The sequence below is a fragment of the Podarcis erhardii genome (assembly GCF_964252035.2).
Source record: "Podarcis erhardii genome assembly, chromosome: 15".
NCBI lineage: Eukaryota > Metazoa > Chordata > Lepidosauria > Squamata > Lacertidae > Podarcis > Podarcis erhardii.
This window is the reverse complement of record NC_138505.1, coordinates 11,596,976-11,612,531: the sequence shown is the minus strand read 5'-3', so window position 1 is coordinate 11,612,531 and position 15,556 is coordinate 11,596,976. Positions and strand designations below refer to the sequence as shown.

Below are 15,556 nucleotides of genomic sequence, written 5' to 3'. Positions count from 1 at the left end.
CGAGTCCGAAATGTGTTCCTCTCCCACCTGCTGCCAGTTAGTTTCAGGGTCTTCTTTGAGCTCGAGAATAAATGTAGTTAAAAACAACGACACTGATGCTGCTCAAAGGCTCCCCCAGGCTGGTGCCCTTCAGACATTGCTGGATCGCAAATCCCATCGCTGTCCCTTAACATCTGCCAAACTGGCTGGGGCTGGAGGCCAGCAATAGATGTCGAATTGCAACTTCCACCATCCCTGGGTCCTTTGGGCATGCCAGCAATAGGGGGTGGATGGGAGTTGGGAGCCCAAAAGGTTTGAAGGGCACAAGAAGAGGTTGGCATCAAACTTAGGTTCACCATACAGGATGGATGGGGAAACCTGGACCGCCTTGTCTTGGGGGGGGCAGGGGGGACACATGCCAGCGATGGGTGGAGCCAGAGGCAAAGTGGGTGGAGCAATGTATCTGTTTCTATAGAAACCCGTGTCTATCCTCCAACCAGACAAGGCATAATCAGAGCTCATGGACATATCCCATTTGGGCAAAAACACATAAGAGTAGCACAAAGCCAGGCAGGTGAAAGGCATGGGTTGAGGAAGAGTCCCACAATGGCCTGGAGGGCCATTTATGGCCCACAGATCTGAGTTTGTCTGGCCATTTCCTGCCAGGAAATGCTCCAGAGTTGGCAACATTTTGAGCTAGAAAAGTGTGTGTGTCGGGGGGCATGAACCCTTAAACAGAACCGGTACAAAAATAGAGCAGTCCCGGCTTGACGCTTCCTTCATGATTCAAACCGTTCATAAAATAAACCACTGTTCTTTATTGCTAATTTCTGTGCACAGTGAAAATTGGCAGACACGACAATGCCCTGAAAATTAGAGCCCCCCGCTGGGGGCAAGGACGACACTGTGACAAAGGGAGCTTTCTAACACTCCCATGCACACACGCATAGAGACGCAAAGGCAGGAATACTTCATTGGGTTGGGAAGGTGTGGTTGTGCAAGTCTGTGCTGAGAACGCTTTGGTATCTAGTCTATTGGCCCCGTGAATCTCCACTTTTATAGTTGAAAAGAATAAAAAAGAATAGTCAGGATTCTAGTCCCTGTCAACACTCAAATGCAACCCTGGGCTTCCGAAGATTACAGGCAGTGCTCCTGTGCGTCAACGCAAAGCCCAAGCCCTGCTATCAGATGGGGAGCTTTGATTTGCATAGTTATGTCCAATCACAGAAGGCAGGGTGTTAAATGCTTAATCTTCTGGAAAATTTCCCGTAAAACCAGGTGAAGAGCAAATAGAGAAAGCAACGGCAATGTTATTGGACGGAAATGAGCTTACACATTTCCCCTCTATCCTCCTCCGTCATGGATGCAAAGAAGAGTCTGGAAACTTTTGCTCCTGCTTTATGATGAGCCGCAGTTTGTCATTAGACCTGAACAAAACTGACTTGAGTTAACACCTAGCTAGGGTTTAGGGTGCAGATGTCACGCTAAACTGTGGCTGATCAGAAACAACAAAAGAAGCAAAAGCTTCCAATCTCTGTGTGGCCACGCCAGAAGAGAAGACGGGAGAGACGAGGGCGTGCAGCCAAGGTTTGCTGCAGCTCTTCAACGCTTGAGAAACCGTGGCTTGAATTTGGCCACTGTCTTCAGTGCAAGAGGACAGCAACAGGAATCCACGCTCGGAGCGAACAGAAGTTAACTGTCCCATTTCTGGGAACGGCTTTCTGCTACGAGGGGATGCCCTACAATTTCGGGGGACTGTGTCCCTGCCCATCACAAGACGCAGGAGTACCGAGGCTGCCAAATGTAGACGGCAGCAGCCCCTGTGAGAGAGAAGAGAAGAACAACCAGACGCAGAAGGGGAAAGCGGAGTGTGTGGCACTAACCAGCCTGGAAAGAAAAGGAAAGATCTCAGAGGCAGCAAGTCTCCGTTACGCTGAAGCTACAAGCCTCTGCAGTGGGCAAGGAGGTGAGGAGTGCTCTTAGCTGAGTGAAGGTGGTGGGAGGCTGGCCGATGGGGCGGGAAGATCCCCATATTTCCCATGTGCTGATTGGTCCGTGAACTGAGTATAGCGGTGACAAGGGGCAGTGCCTGTGGTTGCTGCCGCCTCCTTCCAAGACGTTAGCTCCGCTCTGCTGCCATCCTCAGAAGAGCTTGATGATGGATCTGCGCGATTTTCCCACTCCAATCCACTTGACTGCAAAACAGGGGAAGGGGGCGGGGGGTTGAGAGAGAAACACCTTTATTTATCCAAACAAGGTTTATATACCTGTGTGTACACACACACACACACACACACACAGAAACACACACACACCTTCAAAACCTCTAACTGGCCGACGTAAAATATGAAACATACATTAATAAAACAGATGAAATCAGATGTTTAAAAACAAGTTGGCCATTCCCCCCCCTTTACAGTAAATGGTTCCAGCCAACGCTAATTCTGCTCATATATATTGAAATTCACGGACATGGCTAACTGAGATCCATTAATTTCAACGGGTTTACTCCTGGGATAGGACCCATACATTAAGAAGTAAAATACATGTCAAATTCACACGTCTGGGCAGCCTTGCTTAAGCAACAGACAAACAAACGGAAAGATTTCGGAAGGTGGAAACGCCACCGCGAAGGAGGTGCTTGCCTATCATCAATGGAAAGGGCGTTCCAAAGTGTGGGTGCTGGAGAAGTTCCATTTGCATGGGCCTCAACTCACCTGGCACCCCCAGATATTCCTCAATGAAGCGGATGTAGCCCTGGGCCTCGGGGGGCAAATCACCAAAACTGCGGGCCTCCTCGGTGCTGCACCGCCAGCCGGGCAGCACCTTGTATTCCACGGCTACTTTGTTGAGGAGCTCCTGGTTGGCTGTGGACGTCCGTGAAGGTGGGGGAAAGAGAAGCTCTTGTTAAATTTGGGTTTTCTGGTTTATGCTCTAAGAGTCTAAGCCGTCTCTGGGCATTCTTATTCATTACTAGCAACGTTGTACCTAGGGTTGCTCAGAAGCTTTAAGAAACAAACCAACAAAAAAATCAGTGCGATTTGGAAATCGGCAATTAAAACGAGCGCCCTTCTGAAAGGTTCCTTGATCTCCGGAATCATCGTACAAAATCTGGTTGAAATCAGTGGGGTTTTGAATGCATGCATGCATTTGGAGACCTTTTATGGCACTGGGTTGCAGTCAGTGCTAGTCCTACTCATGAGGAAACCCATCATACATAGATACAACCCACTGTAACTGAATAGGGCATGGATGTTCCTGAGGTCAAGGAGCAAGTTTTCATCTACATTTGGATACAACTGGGTGCCAATTTGAATGAAGATGGCGGGCTGAGCCTTTCAGAATAGCACTTGTTTTTTATCTATTTGAATTCCTGAACAACTCCAAGGATTAGGCTGTTATAGACTAGTATAAATACGGTAAATAAGTAACTGAGCATGCTGCCTCTGAAACTGAACATGCAGCTATAACAGTCCTTGGTAGACCTTTCACTTCCATTAATTTGCCTAACTCTTCCTTAAAAGCTGTCCCAAGCCAGAGGTCATCTTGTGGAAGTGAGTTCCATAAGTTAACAATGAGTTATGTGGCTGGCGGCTGCAGCCCAAGGGCCGCCGTGTAAGTCCGGGCCGCGGGGGGAGGGCGGCCTCGGAACGCGCTTTTCCCCGTCAGCGGCGGGTGAGGGAGAGAAGGGGAGAGAAAGAGAACGGAGGGCGAGGGGAAGCCCCTGAGGCGAGACCGGGGGGAGGGAGGGGAAGGCGGAGAGCGCGCAAAGTAAGGGGGGGGGGAAAAAACAAACAAACAAAAAACAATGAGTTATGTGAAGCATTCCCACCCCTTGACAGTCTTTCTGAACCCCCACTCTCAGCGAAACCTGTTTTTCTCTACACCAGCCTCTGCCAACCAGGGACTCTCTAGCTGCTTTGGATTACAATTACAATGAGTCCCAGCCAGCACTCCTGTGATGGGAATTGTAGTCCAAAACAGCTGGAGGGCACCAGCTGGGAGACGAAGGCTGCTCTATGCAGACTCCAGGACACTGCTCGTCACTTTCCTCCTGTCTTCTGAACCGAAGGAGAGAACCTGTAAGGGCCTAAACCAGCTGTGGGGACCCTGTGGCCCTCTGCATGTGGTAGGGACAACTCCCATCATCCCTCAGCATTGACTATGCTGGCTGGGGCTGATGGGAACCAGAGTCCAGCAACACCTGAAGGGCTGCAGGTCCCTTGATTGAGGCCTAAACTGCAAAGGCTAAAACAGCCTCCCTCCCATTGCTGACTGGCCTACAGGCTAGGCCATGGGTAGGCAAACTAAGGCCCGGGAGCCGGATCTGGCCCAACCGCCTTCTAAATCTGGCCCACGGACGGTCCAGGAATCAGTGTGTTTTTTACATAAATAGAACGTGTCCTTTTATTTAAAATGCATCTCTGGGTTAATTGTGGGGCATAGGAATACGTTCATTTTTTTTTTCTTTTTCCAAAATATAGCCCGGCGCCCCACAAGGTCTGAGGGAGAGTAGACTGGCCCCCTGCTGAAAAAGTTTGCTGACCGCTGGGCTAGGCCCACAGCATCACCTGGGAAGTAAGGAATGCGTTTCTCATTCAGCCGGTACTCCACGCCCACTTTGATCTCCTCAAAGGTGTCCAGGATGTCCAGCTTGGTCACAGCTAGGCTGCGGAGCAGAGCGGAGGGCAACGGTTACAGGGTTATGAACCAGGTTCAAGAGATGGGAACAGCTTTACAGTCACAACAGGAGCAGGCAATGCCTGTTTGCCACTGAAGGCCCTATATGCGTGGAAGGCCAGGGGGCTGTGTGGCTATGGGCGGGGCCCGGGGTGGAGGTTGGGTCATTCACACATAGCCATTAGCACACATGGATGTGTCAGGTGTTTGACCCTCGCTGTGCGAATGGTGCGCCCCTCAATGTGGGGCGGGGGCAAGAATCTGGCGGTCATACCAAAGGCATCAGAGGACCACATGTGCACCTTACAATGAGCCTCTTCAGTTTTCGATTCCAGTGACACACTACAAAAAGTATAAATGTAGTGTTCCCAAAGCAAGGAAGGATTGAACTCTGATTAACAGAATACACACGAGGCTTGACCAGTAAGACTCTGGGAGGGGTGTGTATAATAATAATTCCTGTCCACCCCTTGGCCCGGGTCGTTTTATTCACAAAAGAACTTTTTACACAGTGTTTGTAAGAACCAATCAGATTTCCTCCGAGCATTTTAAAAAACCCCACGTGGGAGAAAGTTAAAGTTAAAACTACAAACTATTTCCTACTTGAGCATGCATACATATCTGAGAGTAAATGAAACAGGACTAGAGGAATGCATTCAGCAAAACCCCGGAGGTCATAAACAGGCGAGGAAAGAGTATTTACCATTTCCTTGTGAACTCTCTTCCTGAACTCTCTTCCTGGCCCTAAGATTAACAAAACTAACAATAGCTACGCCAAAAAGCTACCTACTATCTTTTTGACCCAGGATGCCTGATGAAGCAACTGGCCTGTGTTTTAGAATGCTTATATGTGCCTGTCAGGTGTAGAGAAAGCAAATTGCAGAGATGGAGAGGCTTGTGGGATTCGATCAGAAATTATTGCCAATGAATCAAACCCAGTCAACGCAACGCTTTCATCGCGGACACAATGGCTTGATGCATATGTTATAATTCCTCATAGTAATCCCATCTGATCACTACATCTAAACTCCTCTAGAACCCCACACCAGCACCTTTTGGTTCTTTAAACCTTTGACAGAACCAGGGCTGGGCGATATCCTGTTTTAAAGCCATCCAAACTGGTAGCCATCACTGCCTCCTGGGGCAGTGAGTTCCATAGTTTAATCGTGTGCTATATGAAGAAGAGCTTTGTTTTATTTGTCCCGAAACTTCCAACATTTAGCTTTGCTGGGTGTCCCCTGAGCTCTAGCTTACGCGCTAAATCCATTGATCATGTGGGCATATTTCACCAGCACGAGGTCCAGCCAGCCGCAACGGCGCTTCCGGCCTGTGGTGACGCCAAATTCTCGCCCCCGCGACTGCAGCTCCTCGCCGATCTCCTGGAAGACGGCAGAAAAGCCAAGTCATCAAACCACTCGTGGGTAACCCAGTCTCCCCCTCCACTGCAAAGTCTTGCTCCTGTTCTGCCCCCCCCCCCACAGCCCCTCAGGGAAAGACTCACATTGTCCTGTTCAGTGGGGAAGGTCCCAACTCCGACACGGGTGGTGTAGGCCTTCACCACGCCGTACACCTTGCCGATGTAATGTGGGGGGATGCCCAGGCCGGTGCAGACCCCTCCCACGGTGCAATTGGAGGATGTAACAAATGGGTAGGTACCTAATGGGGAGAGCAGAATGCTCACAACGTCACTGAGCCAACTGCGGCCTGTAAGTGGCACACGGAACCCATGCATTGTCTCCAATGAATGCCACTTTTGCAACATACATTTAAAGCACTATGGTTTCCCCAAAATGGGAGTTGTGGTTTTTAAGGGTGCTGAGAGTTGTTAGGAGGCCCCTATTTCCTCACAATTTAACGAGCAACCCCTCTTCCTGGGGACCTCTGGGAATCGTAGCTTTGTGAGGCAGTGGCATAGTGTGGGTTGCCAATGCCCGGGGCTACGCCAAGGCGGTGGGTGGGAGGGAAATGGAGTATGCCTGCCTAACAGTGTTTGTATCACCAACAGCTGCAGAGATAAGAAAAGAAGAGTCATTTCGTTGTCTGGAGAGGTCACTTCCTGGTTCGCACAGAGAAGCCGTTTCCAATGGAGCCCAGCGATGGAAGCACACAGCTGTATTGAGGCAGCACTGGGTGCTGAAATTTTGCACCCCCTAACAATTTTGCACCTGCGGCAACTGCCCTGGTGGCATTCTTCCCGCCCCCGCAGGCTATGCCACTGCTGTAAGGGGAATAAAGGGTCTCCTGCATTCTAAGTGTTAAAATGAGGATGCTTACCAAAATCGATGTCTAAGAGTGCAGCATTTGCTCCTTCGACCAGGATCTTCTTGGGTGGGCCATGCAGGGCTTTGTACATGAAATAAACACCGTCCTTCACCAGTGGGCGGATCCTCTCAGCATAAATCTGTCGGGTTTTGATTTTTAAAAAATGAGTTGCAGTTTTGGGCTCAGTCCAAGAAAGTCTAAGTCATGGGTAGGCAAACTAAGGCCCGGGGGCTGGATCCGGCCCAATCGCCTTCTAAATCCAGCCTGCAGACAGTCCGGAAATCAGCGTGTTTTTACATGAGTAGAATGCGTCCTTTTATTTGAAATGCATCTCTGGGTTATTTGTGGGGCCTGCCTGGTGTTTTTACATGAGTAGAATGTGTGCTTTTATTTACAATGCATTTATTTCCCCAAAATATAGTCTGGTCCCCTACAAAGTCTGAGGGACAGTGGACCGGCCACCTGCTTTAAAAGTTTGCTGACCCCTGATCTAAGTCTAAGAAAGTTTGAGTCATGCACCCAACACTCAGCAAGGATGGTGCCTGCCTAATCTCGATCAGGAGGGAGTTCCACAGGTTTGGGCCCATTGCACTGATGGCACAGCTTCGAGTAGTTACAAGCAGCACCTCTAAGCCACAGGGGGCGCACCAACAGAGACAACCCCAGAGATATCAGTCATCAGGTCAGGATATAAGGGCTCAGTTGGTCCTTAAGATATCCTAGAACCAAGGTACTAAGCACCTTCTAGGTTAACCTGGCTCAGTAACAGACAGGCAGCCAGGGCAAGCTTTTAAGCAACTGAGTCAATATGCTGTCAGTCTAGCTGCAATATTTTGCCTGAGATGGAGCTTTTGGACCAGGAGTAAGGGTAGCTCCACATAGAGCCCAATGCAATAATCATGAATCACTGGAGGCATTCTTTCCCAATAGTCACGGACCTACCCCCACCCCAATAATCACCTTCAATTGCTGCAGCTCAGCCTCCGTGTCAATGTTGAGAGCTGGGTATGTTGTTTTGTACTGCTGGGCCAGGAGCCTGAATCTAAGAGAGGGAGAGAGATTGCTGCTGAGTCGGTTGTACTCCCCACCGATCGCCATTGTCATTTATTTGCAAGCTACCTTTCCATCATTAAACCGTGCTTGAGGCGGCTTATAGCACCAAAAACAACATGCTGTAGGCCGTACACCGCCTTGCCATTATTTTATGATTGAAAACAATATTAAAAACAATTTAGAACAACTTAAGGACAATAGACAAATAAAAACTTATCAGTGGACTCACAACGCAGTTAAGCAATCCTCACTGGTAATTTACAATGATGCCTAACAATAATCTTTTCCACCCATCACTCACTTCTTGGAAAACTCGTTAAAATCCGCCAGGAGGTCACAGATGCGCAGGCCGGTTCGGGAGGCCTTGGAGGAGTAGGCTGGACCAATTCCTTTCTTGGTGGTGCCAAGGCTGAAAAAAAGCAACCAGAGGGGCACAATACTTTTCATAGGAGGAATGAGTATAAGCCGCGAGGATGACTCCCCCCACTATCGTGACCAGTGACTAGTTTTAACTTTGATTTTTAAAATACAGTGGTACCTCTAGTTGCGGACACGATCCATTCCAGGGTGCCGTTTGCACCCCAAAAAGTCTGCAACTAGAGCGGCGCTTCTGCGCAAGCATGGAGCACAATAGAGTGCTTCTGCACATGTGCAAATGCGCAGAACGCTTCTGTGCGTGTGACGAAACCTTCCGGGTTTGCCGCATTTGCAAGCTGAAAAGACACAACATGAACCTAACACGACACAAGGCATGACTGTATACATTAGGAGTCAATTTGTTTCTAAACATCATTGGTTTTCTTTGTGCTGATGGGGGCTTTGAGTGTGGCATTCCTGGCCGTGCCTGAAGACTGCAGGAATTACCAGCCTTTCTGGGCCAGTGGGCGCATTTGGGATTTTGAGAGTGTGTAATTGGTGCGAGTCACAAAATGTGGCATAATGTAAAATGGCTGCCACAGGGTGTGGCATAACACAAAATGGCTGCTGTGGGCCTGTGGCGTAACACAAAATGGCTGCCGTGGAAGTGTGGTGTAACACAAAATGGCTGCTGTGGGGTGTGGCCGAAAAAGGAACAGGGCAGCAAAACTGTGTAGGCATGCCTCCCATTCATAGGAAAAATGCAGCTACAATAGCTACGCTCATACAAAGACAGAAGCTCTTTGCACCTCTCCTTTATTCAGAATGGCATCCAATGAAATGTGGGAATGTTGAAGGGTAGGAGATGTTCTATGTAGGGGAGGCTCAGCCACTACAAACAGGAACTGAGCAGTAAGGGTAAAATGTCTCTCGAATGTTGTGGATTTTAGAGGGGATATTTACAGAGACATTTTGCGGATGCTGCAGGAGGTGCCGGAGGACACACGTTGGCGACCTCCGATGAAGAGTGTGGGTTTTGTACGGGAGAACATGGCATTCCATGTGCAAACATTGGGGAGGACTATAGCTCAGCGGCAAAGCATCTGCCTGAAATCCTGGACAGCTGCTGCCGGTGTCAGTGAAGGCAATTCTGACCTAGCGACAGTTCCCCATGTTCCTCTGTGTATCTTTGCATTTTATAACAGTTAGCTCAGCTTATTTGGGGTTGGGAGGGGAGACAGCTGTGCACTGAAGATGAGGGAGCAAAATGGAAGCAAACTTTGGTCTCTGGAGCAAAATGGAAGCAAACTTTGGTCAAGGAACTCTGGTTCAAGGTTTAAACAGGCCTGGGATGCCTTGTTCTGAGGGAAGAAATGTCTATGTCTGCGTGGGCTCTGGAATGGGGGAAGAAGAAATGCTGACTAGGCCTTAGTTGAGCTGAGATCATGTACCACTGGGAAGAATACATGATCTGTTTCTCCTTGGGCCTAAAGGTCTGAATGACCTTCACGATGCTCGAGAATACCTCAGTCCCCAAAACAACAGAAAACTATTCCTGCAAGTTTCTACCACCAGGCTTGTCATTTGTCAGTACAAAGCCGAATCTTAGTGAGCAAAAAGACGGTGACAAGAGAAAAGACTGAATCAGGAAAATGGGGAGACGTAGATGGATAAAAATGAGATGGCACCTCAGTTGTCACAGCTCACTTCTGCACCTCCTGTGCTTAATTTTACTTTTATATAGCTTCAGTTTTGCTGGTAAATATTTGCTTTAGAGCTCAACTGGCCTTTTTCCTATTTTCTTCGAGAGAAAAAGAGATTTCCTGTTTTGAGTGTGTCCCCTCCTTCAGATTTTACAGCTACTCCTTGCTTCCCCCCCCCCCAGCCAGCCTTTTAGGGGGGCTCATGAACAGTTTTTGTCACATACACATCACACATTTAATGTGCGGAAGGCAGGGAGGCTAAACAGTGACTGGAACCACAACCGATGACAGGTGGAGCCAGAGCTAACAAAAGGCAGCACCAACTAATTCTAGTTTTGTCCCCCATCTTTCTCTTCCTCCCTGCTGAGTTTTACAAGGGGCAATGTGGAGACTCAGGAGGAGGAAGAACCTGATAGGTGGGCTCACCGCCCGGCCTGGTTTTAGGTAAGAACAGAGGGTTGGATGGGGGCAGACTGAGGTTGGTGGGGCAGCACCCCATATGCCTTAATGGACCAGCCTCCTCAAGCTACAGAAGAGGACGAGAGATGGGACTTCAGGGCCTCTGCTCTGAAAGACCAGCGACTTTTGACTCTACCTGTCCTTGAAATCTTTCCATTCCAGCTGGTCATTATAAGAACTCTGTAACTAAGAAATAATGTATCGAGTTTGCTTTCCTTCCTCCCAAGCTCTTTTCCTTTCATGTTTTGTCTTTTAGATTGTAAGATGAGAGCAGGGACTGTCTTTTTTCAAATGGATTTGTAAAACTACTCTGGTGGCCCTTTTAGCTGAAAAGCAGGGTAAGGCTGCTTTAAATAAATAAATAGGCAAGTTTCATAGTCTTCAGCCCATGCTAGATCTGTGGCAAAGCTCAAATGTATATGCGATAACAAGAGACCTTTGCAACAGCACTATTACCAAATACCAGTGTGGCAAAGGGTCACTATTTAAAGCAAGGATGGGGGACCTGTGGTCCTGCAGATGTTGCTGGACTCCAACTCCCATCAGCCCTGGCTATTGGCAATGACGCCTTAGGCTTATGGGACTTCTGGACTACAACTCCCATTATCCCTGACTATGAGCTATGCTGGCTAATGTTGATGGAAGTTGGAGGCCAAAGGATCTGCAGTCCTGCCCTAAAGGACAGAGTGCCCACAGAGACAGAAAAAGACTGCGCACCCCTTGCCCAACATGCATGCCCATGCCTACCCTGGGCCCCAGCAACCGATGCTACACCACTGAGCCACATCCTCAGCACCCCACTTACTTCTTGCCACCCTGCAGCTGCCTTTGCTGTTCCTGGATTCCATCCACAGCCTGGTGGAAGTTGAAAACTGGGAAAGATGCAAGAAGACAGATACGTCAGTCTCTTTCTAACTGTTATTTCACTCCCACCACCAAATTCCTCCCAGGACACTCACCCAGATGAGCACGGTCGGAAATCACCGTCCGAGACTCCCAGCCTTCTAGCCCTGTGGAAACAGAACACTTGTGGCTTTTAAACATTTCCATCTCTTAGCTCAACAGGGTTTTCTATTAGTGGACTTTCCATTAGTCCACAATGGAAAGCCACATATAAAAGGGACAAAGGTGTGGGCTGTACCCTAGCCATGCAGCACGATGCACACACACTTTTTCCTTTTCATTTCCCTTCTTTAGATCAGGCGTGGAGAATCTCACGTTGTTGGGGGGGGGTGTCACTCACCTGACCCTTTCTTAAGATTCTTCTCAGCTTCCTCAAAGAGTCCTGGCAAGTGGATGACAACACCGTTCCCTGAAAGGGAAGGCAACCTCTCATTTATTTATTTAAATGGTCCGTATGCCTCTCAATCCATTTGAAAATCTCAAGGCAGTTTTACAACCGAAATTAAACCGACAAATAAAGCATTACAAAATACCCAAATCAAACATTTCAGGCCCAAGTCAAATGTAAAATACACACTTTTAAAAAGCACAATGGACAGGAAAACAAAATGTTCTCCTGAAGATAAAAACATAGCACTGACAGAGTGATCTCCTTAGCGCTATGTTGAATTCCCCCCCAATATGAATATCTAACTTGATGGATGTGCCGTTTCCTGTCTTCAGCCATAAATACACAGGTGGCCATCGGCCACCTGAATGAAGCTTGCAGACCACAGTCTGGGAACCCAACTTGATCTAGAGCAATACAGTGTCCCACAAAGAACAACAGAGTCACTCCCTTCCCATCTCTCTCCCAGACAGGGCTATATTTCATGCTGGTTCAGTCTCCCATGCCGAGTGGTGTCCAGCAACTTTTAAATACACATAATCTGAACCCCAAGCACCCAAGTGGAAAGAAGGGTAGGCTTTTGGGGGGAAATCCCTGTCTAGGGACACGAAGAGAAACAGGTGAAACTGCCGAAGGGGAATATCCACTGCGGGGAAGGGAAAGAGTCTATGCAGGGTCAGAAGCCACCCATTTGGTCACAGCAGGGATTTGAACACACATCCCCAAATCTGCCCCCTCACTGCACCTGATTTGGCTGCCTGTCACAACCGTGGCAAGCACACAAGATTCCTTACCAATGAACGACGTGGCATTGTGGTTGATAACCCCACTGGGCAAAAGGTGGAAATCATATTCAACCGAATCCACCACAACGGTATGGCCTGCGTTATTGCCACCCTGCAGAGACACACATTGTTACCAAAAACAGCAACACTTAATTGGCGGTGTTTTTAATTTGTTAACAGCCTGTAGGGTATGGTTAATTGGGAGGCAACTAAACAAACAATCCACTTTTGAAGAGTGTGTTTTGGTGGGGGTTTTTTTGAAAAGTGCTTTTGAAAAGCTTTTGAAAAGCATTTTGAAAATAAATGCTTACAGATACACACACAAACTGAAACAGAACTGGGTTGTGCTGTTATAGGAGGGGGAATTGTTTATTTTGGTAGCAAAATGAAATAGAAATATTTCAGGTTTTTGAAGGGCTATCGCAACGTAGATGGACCAAACTGATTTTCTACTGCTCCAAAGTTAGGGATGAGAAACCTGCGGCTCTACAAGTACTGCTGGACTACAGCTCCCAGAACCCGTGACGACTATGTTGGCTGATAGGAGTTGGAGTCCAGCATTATCTGGTGAGCCAGTGTCCCTGCTCTAGGATAAGGCAGGCAACCTTTGGCTCTCCAGATGTTGCTGGACCACAGCTCCCATCAGCCCCATTCAGCACAGCCAACAGTAATGGGTCCTGTTTGTTAACAGCGTCTGGAGGGCCAAAGGTTCCCCATCCCTGGAGTGAGACCAGGTTCAAATTACAAGAAAGCACAAAAATAAGAGTTATTGTTGAAAGATAATAGGAGACTAAACAATTTATGAGGATAATATAAACTAAGAAATGCATATGAAGAGATACAACGACAATATAGACTAAGAAATGTGTAACTTAAAGTATTACTTCGAATGATTCTCGGAGAAGCTAAAGGAAGCCTAGAAAGCAAAGATCAGGAAATGTGGTGGATGTAAAAACTAAGTCTATGTATGTATATATATATATATATATATATATATATTCTTTTTTATTTATTTTACTTTCACTTTTTTTTCTTTATACTGTATTGTACTTCTATTCTTTTCTGTTTGTTTGTATGTATGTATATATATATTTCTTCTTTTTCATGAAGCAAAGCAATAAAAACAATATGTGCAAATTACAAGAAAGCACATTTGAACTAAACTTTAGGGAGAACTTCCTGACATTACATAGACTTGGAAAGTGGTGGTCTATCCTTCATGGTAGAAACCGGGTGTCCACCTATCAGGAATGCTTCAGGCAGATCATTTTAAGCTTATAAAAAGAATCCTGGGAACTGAATTTAACCCCCAAAGAGCTATAATCCCCAGCACCCTTAAACACAGTCCCCAGCATTTTTCTTGGGTGTGTGCTTCCAATGCATAGTGTGTGGATCTGCTCCAGATCACTTCTGAGGACCCTCCCAACTTTAGGATCCTAAACCAGGGTCGTGGAGGGAAAGCTGCGTCCCTCCAGGTGTTGCTGGACTCCAGCTCCCGTCATCCCCAACCGCTGGCGTTGCTGGCTGGGGCTGATGGGAGTTGGAGTCCAACAACACCTGGAGAGCCCCAGGCTTGCCACCCCTGTCCTAAGCAAACCCCCCAACCCCCCCCACCCCCATTGCCTTCGCAGGCTCTCTTCTCGTCTCTCACCTGGCACCTGCAGACGAGGTCCGCGTCGAGGCTGAGCAGGTCGACCACCTTGCCTTTCCCCTCGTCCCCCCACTGCGCCCCCAGCACCACCGTCACGCGGTTCCCCTGGGGCCCGGACCCGGAGGGAGCTGAGGCCGCCCCAAGCCGGGGCCGCTTCTCCTCCGGCCCGTCCCCACCTCCGCCTCCATTCAGCAAGCTCCCGGGGGTCGCCGCGCTCTCGGTTCCCGCCATGTGCAGAAGCAGCAGCAACAGCAGAAGTAGCGGTAGCAGGAGAGGAGACGGAAGCCAACCCTAACATGGCGCCGCCCTAGGCGGCCTCAGCGCCAGCACCCAACATGGCGGAGGATGGCGTAACGACCCGCCACGACCATGGCCCCGCAACGTCATGATGATGATGAGCCCCTAGAGATACGAAAAGAAGGGAAAAAATAGAGAGGGGGGAAGAACCTGTGAGCCGTTAGGACTCCGACTCCCATCAGCCCCAGCCAAGAGGGCCAGCGGTCAGGGATTATGGGAGTTGGAGTCTAGAGTAACAAGATGGCGCTTCCTAGGTCTTTTTTTGATGCTGCTCGTCCTTGTAAAATATAAGTGAAAGTAATAATAAAACTACTATTGATTGATTCCTAAGGTTCCAGAGCGGGTTACAATGAAAGCACAACATTAGTTTAAAACCATTTATGAAAATTTTCTTCTGCTGGTCTCCTAGCCAAAATTCCCGCGAGCTAAGATGGCGGCGTCCGGGGCAACCTCAGCGCCAGTACCCACGATGGCGGCCACTCCCCGCTTCTCAAGAACATCACTGAAGAGCCCGCCAAAGCAACGTGAGGCCTTCTTAAGTCAAGCTCAGCGCCAGCATCCGATATGGCGGCGTTAGGATTTAAGACTCGACAAGAGCTCGAGGCTAATTTTCAGACAGGCAATGGCAGCTTTCCACTTCCACAGAACTTTTGCCTCAGGCGAGCTTGAAAGCCACTTCACTCTAATTTGCTATTTAATCGCATTTATTGTGTACCTTGCCAGCTGCATTATTAACTTCCATAGCATTGATTTGTTAAATGTTTATTGAAATGACAGTCTATTTTGAATGCGGTGCTTCCTGTCCTTTGCATTTTTTCAAGGCTGGCATGGGAAGTTTTTTTAAAAAATAAATTAGGGAAGGAAGTTCACCACAGGCTTAATTGGGCCTGAACCTCCTGGTAAAGGTTATTCCAGCCCCAAAAATGTTCAGATCCCCTCTGCAAGAAAGCTAACTAGACGAGTCTTGTACATCTCTCAGCTCTACCTCAAAGGGTTGTTGTAAAGGTAGAACGGGATGGGGTGGTTAGGGGTCATGGCC

General features: G+C 48.3%; 1 protein-coding gene across 1 annotated transcript; it reads right to left on the bottom strand.

The window, feature by feature from the left end:
- Positions 1-777: 777 nt before the first annotated feature.
- On the bottom strand, positions 778-14,773 carry LOC309329900 (adenylosuccinate synthetase isozyme 2-like). Its single transcript, XM_081841114.1, has 13 exons — positions 14,221-14,773; positions 12,579-12,681; positions 11,737-11,805; positions 11,453-11,503; positions 11,299-11,365; positions 8,276-8,383; positions 7,882-7,963; positions 6,934-7,060; positions 6,161-6,315; positions 5,914-6,038; positions 4,551-4,648; positions 2,697-2,846; positions 778-2,174 (listed from the first exon to the last, which is right to left on the bottom strand). Exons 1-13 carry the CDS (start codon positions 14,449-14,451, stop codon positions 2,122-2,124), a joined length of 1,419 nt encoding a protein of 472 aa, XP_081697240.1. The 5' UTR covers positions 14,452-14,773; the 3' UTR covers positions 778-2,121.
- Positions 14,774-15,556: the final 783 nt, after the last annotated feature.